Source organism: Fusarium phalaenopsidis (genome assembly GCF_050370095.1).
Source record: "Fusarium phalaenopsidis strain FUZ10S chromosome Unknown contig_32292, whole genome shotgun sequence".
NCBI lineage: Eukaryota > Fungi > Ascomycota > Sordariomycetes > Hypocreales > Nectriaceae > Fusarium > Fusarium phalaenopsidis.
In genome coordinates, this window is record NW_028145410.1 from 2,794,618 (window position 1) to 2,799,654 (window position 5,037).

At 53.9% G+C, this 5,037-nt stretch overlaps 1 protein-coding gene across 1 annotated transcript; it reads right to left on the minus strand.

Moving 5' to 3' along the window:
• Nucleotides 1-1,793: 1,793 nt before the first annotated feature.
• Nucleotides 1,794-4,438, minus strand: LRP88_05141 (uncharacterized protein; the record flags this gene model as incomplete). Its single annotated transcript, XM_083241702.1, has 2 exons — nt 1,794-2,038; nt 2,101-4,438. The coding sequence occupies 2 exons, from the start codon at nt 4,436-4,438 to the stop codon at nt 1,794-1,796; spliced, it is 2,583 nt and encodes an 860-aa protein (XP_083102850.1).
• Nucleotides 4,439-5,037: the final 599 nt, after the last annotated feature.

The window sequence follows — 5,037 nt, forward strand, 5'->3', positions numbered from 1 at the left end:
CGCTTACAGCGCTCGCGGGATATGATGGAGAGACTTGGCTGCCTCCTCGTACATACTACACATATCATGACCGGAAATGGAGATATGAAACGGATGGGCATTCTCGCCTACGGCTGTTAGCCGCAACTGGTCTCATATTAACTCGACGTCACGCATGGAGAGGTTATCTACTCTACCCAACTGCCTTGGTTTGTGCCGTCTCACCGTCAGAGCTAGTGTCGCAATCCGCATTCCTTTTCCCGCAGCGCGATTGTGTGCGGATAGATCTATCTATGCACTCCATGCCAGATCCGTTTCACATAGACTACCCATGTTGACAAGAGAGACCAATAGAGACGCCCCGTGGCAAGAGGCAGCCGTGAAACAGCTTGGGCTAATCGGTCCTTAACACCCTCCCAAAACTACCTTGATGACGGTCCGTTGCATCTTCATGCGGTTCAAGGTGGAAACCAGGAGGTTTCAGACACAGTCTCTTCAGGAATGGAGGCTGTACTCGCCCGTCTCATGATGAAAAGGTCATATGACGGCTACATGCGCCCTCCTAATTCTGGTGCCCGAGTCCGAGAGCGGCGCATCGTCCACCACGTTTCGCGACGTTTATACTGCAAGGCAGGCAACCTGCGGGCGGCGGCGTTACTCCAGGACGTTGCCCAGGCCGCCAAGTCCACGCAGAGATACGCCGTACGACATGGTAACCAATATCGGCCTGTCCAAGGTTTGGGCAAGTGTGTGTCTGAGGAATGGCGGAGCTCCAAGCTTACTGGGGAAAGCTTGAGGTGATGGGCGTTGGATGGACGGATGTTTGCTTGCATTCCCGTCACTGAGATGGGCTAGTACTGCAACCCTGAGTATCTTTTAGGCGATATCTCGGCCCTCCATCAGTTTGAGGCCAAGTCTGGAACGGGGTCGATGTTTGTTGGTTGTGTTGGCTGTGGCAGTCCAGAGTGACTAGTCCGGAGAGGCTGTTCTGCTAGTCACTGTCACTGATACCTTTCAACAATGTGACAAGCCCCTTGAGAGTTACTAAGATGGATGTAGACATGTTGTAGAGTGGTACTGGTTGCTTTGACCTTCGACTTGCCAAGAAGGGTCACTATTGGTTCTCTATTCACCAATCTGCTTGCCACACCTATGAGCATGGGAACCACTGATGTTGAGCAGCCGGTAGGTTAACGACAACTACATGTTGACGACTAAATATGGGCCATCAAGGACACACGCTTTATAGCCAATATCAATCTCTTGAGTCGATGGTTGAATCTTCTGTTCTATCATGTCGAGATATCTCCAACACCATCACCCACATTTCTCCACGGGCATCTTGGCCATCACCCATTTGCCACCACAAGCGCCAGCGCCAAACACAACGTTACGGCCTCAATCGTGACGTGTCATCCAATCCGCTAACCGTTTCCCTCAAGCTTCAAACTCAAAAAGACAGCTTCGGGCCGTTCCATTGAAACCCAACGCCCGTCAAAGGAAAGAAACCTCCAGCTCCATCATATCATCTGCGAGCACTTCCCATCAACACAATGCAATGCAACGCTGCTTAGAGACCGCATGACCAAAATTCAGGAACGGTCCGTAACCCAATTTTTATTTGGTTATTCTTTATATCCGAAAAATGCTTTCGCTAAGCCGCCCAACATGCTTGCTTGTTTTTGCTTTCTTGCTTCGTTGATAGTTATATATGCCAACATCTGATGTATAAACGACCGTATAAATCATTCTATGCAACGCTTAAAAACGTCATCATATGTTAAACAAAATGGAAACTGGCTCATGTTCTCGCGTTAAGCTTCAAGGACCGGATCGCGGTCTCGGTGGGATCGATGGTGGTGATGGTGGTGATCTTGGTCCCTCGACCGGGAATCATAGTCATCATCGTCTCTGTGTCGTCGACGTCGTTCGCGATCTCGGTCCTTGTCATCCCAATCCTCTTCATCGTCTCTGTGACGGCGATGGCGGTGATGCTTGCGTCTATCTTCATCATCACCACGGTCACGATCTTCGTCGTCTTCATCACGGCGTCGTCGTTCTAAGCCCCAAAGTCAGTATCCATATGAAAAGGCGTATATATATCTTGGCGGCTCAGCTTACCTCGCAAAACCTGCGTCGCAGACGCGTATGCTTGGATTTCCTCCTTGCTAAGGACACGCAGGACAATAACAAAGTCATCCCTGACCTCGAACCTCTCCTTGCCAATAGTCAAGGCTTCAGGGTTGACCACCTTGCGGCTGATCTTGGTCCACTTTGCGCCTGGGGGTGCTTCTCTTGCCTTCTTGTCCTCCTTGTGAGGTGCAACACCCTCACGGATGGGGTTTGGCTCCTCCGGGAAGCTGACCTTGGGCTGTTTCAAGATGCCCTTGAGTGGCTTCTCGTCCTTCTTCTCGCGGGGAGGTGATACAACGCGCACTTGCTTCTCCTCGGGAGGGGACTGTTGAGTCTCGCGCCCGCGAGTCTCCTCCTTGGGAGAAGATGATAACCTGGAATTGGGCGAGGCTCGAAGGTCCTTGGAAGACTTTGCTTCCGGAATACTCCTCGGTTCCCTTGTAGGTGAGGAAGAACGAGTTCTGGTCTCGATCATAACTGGTGTCTCCTTCTCCTTCTCCTTTTCCGTAGTCTTCAAGGCGGCAAGTTGATCCTTGAGCTGTCTCAGCTCCGAGGCATCATTGGGGTTGAACGCACTCGAGCTGCGATGTCGTCTTGTCGGTTTCTTTGCTTCATCAGAGTCAGAGGATGAGATGACTGCCTCGCTGCTCTTGCGGGGATCAGCGTTTCGGCGGCTTGTCTCATTGTTGTCACGGTCGTAGTCCCGGGGCCTCGATCGGCTTCGCTCTGATACTCGCGGACGTTCGCGGGTCGCTGAACTTCTCCGCCGTTCACGCTTGCGCTCACGGTCGCGCTCGTCGTCTGAGCCCTTGCGCCTGCTTGATTCCTTCTCTCGCTTGTCGTCATCCTTGATGGAAGGCACAAGTCCAACAGCAGTTGCAGCAATACCCAAGCCAGTGGCCACCTTGTCTCGGAATCGGGTACGCTCCTTCTCATCATCATCGCTTCCCCTCTTGCTCTCACGCCTTTCCCGGCGGCTGTCCTTGGACTCGACCTTGCTTCTGCGTCGATCATCACGGTCATACTCGGACTCACGGGGCAATTCCTCGTCGGAGCGCTTCTTTGGCTCTTGACGACGGTCTCGCCGATCATCAAAGTCATCAGAGTCAGTTCGAATACCAAAGCCGCGAGTGGTGACCCTGTCATCGTGAAAGTATGGGACTTCATAAGTGCGCTCAGTTTCGTAGGTGCGCTCAGAGTCGTTATGGTCACGGAACTCTCGCATTTTCCTCTCATCTTCGCGGCTGCGGTAGTAATCATCATGATGCGTAGACCTTGGCGGACCCTCCTGATACAGGGACACCGGACGGGGACGTCGAGTCACCTCGGTAGTCGCCACAGCAGGAGACTCCAGTTTGGTAACACTAGGGTCCAGGGGAAGGGGAGAAGCTGGGAGGACGTCTCGGGAAGCGTCGTACCCGCGGATCTTGTCGAATCCTCGGGTGCTAGGGGGTGGTCCTCCTCGATTTTCGTATTGTCGATTGCTGGAAGAGCTAGTCGAGTTGGTGGTTATGTAGTTGCGGTTCAAGTCAGGGCTAGTATCAACGTTGAGTGTCCGCTGATCAGCGTTGTAGTTAATATTGGGGCGATAGTACCCGCGGTCGAGGCTCTCCCGTCTTCGTGACCGGGGTGGGCCTGAATGGTCGAGATCATAGCGAACCAGCTCGCCAGCATTGGTGTACTGGTAACCATCGTCTCCATAGTCAACGGTGCTGGAGCTGTGCCGGGGATTGGTGTGGTAGATGGCGGATTGGCGAGAGCCACGGTAGGGGTCATCGTGTACCAAGCTGTCGCTTCGATCTCTAGTGCGAGCATACTCGTCGCCCCCTGCTTGGTCGGCGTAGGAGTGAGTTGTGCCGCGTGAACGTATGGATGAGGCAGGCTGGGTGTAGAACTGCCCCTCGCTGGACCGGTATTCGTCTCGAATGGGACTACCGGAACGAGCATTAGAAGATTGAGATGTGGCACCGTTAGGTCGGTCCTTCTGCTGAGTGGTCATGACAATGACCGGAGGCCGGCTGGCTGAGTCGAGAGTCGAGGATCGATGTGAGCGAGTGACATCTCGAGTGGTTGGCCTGTGTGAGCGAGGATCTTGGGTAACAGCATAGGTTCGGGTGGTGGTGCTAGGAGCCGGGGCCGTGGACGTTGTCGTCACATATCCTCGAGGTGTCGTCGAGGGTTGTTGGCGGGTGGAAGCCGGCATAACATGCATGTCCCCGGCGTACAAAGAAGTGTACCCGATACTGGAGGGCATCGAGGATCTCGCGGGGTTTGAGAAAGTAGCAGCTCGTCCAGAAGACGAGTAGCCGCGATACCGGTCTGTCATGATGACGTGGGGCGGCCCAGGGTTGAGGGCGAGCCGAGAGGATCCTCAATTGAGCGAGTTGCTAGGAGCTGGCAGCGAGTGTAGATGAAGAGAACACAAGCCGAGTCGAGTCGTGAGAAAGGTCGGACAGAGTGTGACAGAGCGTGGGAGCCCGAGCGCTGTAATGAGTCGAGTTGGACGACAGTATGTATCTGTGTGTGGCAGCGGAATGACGGCAACCTGCTCTGGATACCTAATGCCGGTCGGTGAAAGCCAAGACCACGTGAGGGAGGGGTCAAGCTTAGTCGGTGCTTGTAGCAGGATTAGTTTTTTGGTTATTGTATTGTCCGGGGTTTGGTGGTTAATAAGAGGCCCCGGTCCAGATCTCCGTCACTAGTTCAGGCTCAGGCAGGGAAGCACTCCGAGAGTAACAGTTAGTGTAGTCGGTGCCCTGCCCTTCCCTACTGTACTGTAGCTGTGGTGCCCAGATCGGACGACGGCGGCCAAGATGACGCAGAGATCAAGAGATTCCCACGACAGATGTAGAAACGTATCGAGGTCGATAGGCGAATGACGAGAAGCGAGAGCAGGACAGGCCCGAGGGGACTCCTGCGGTGTAA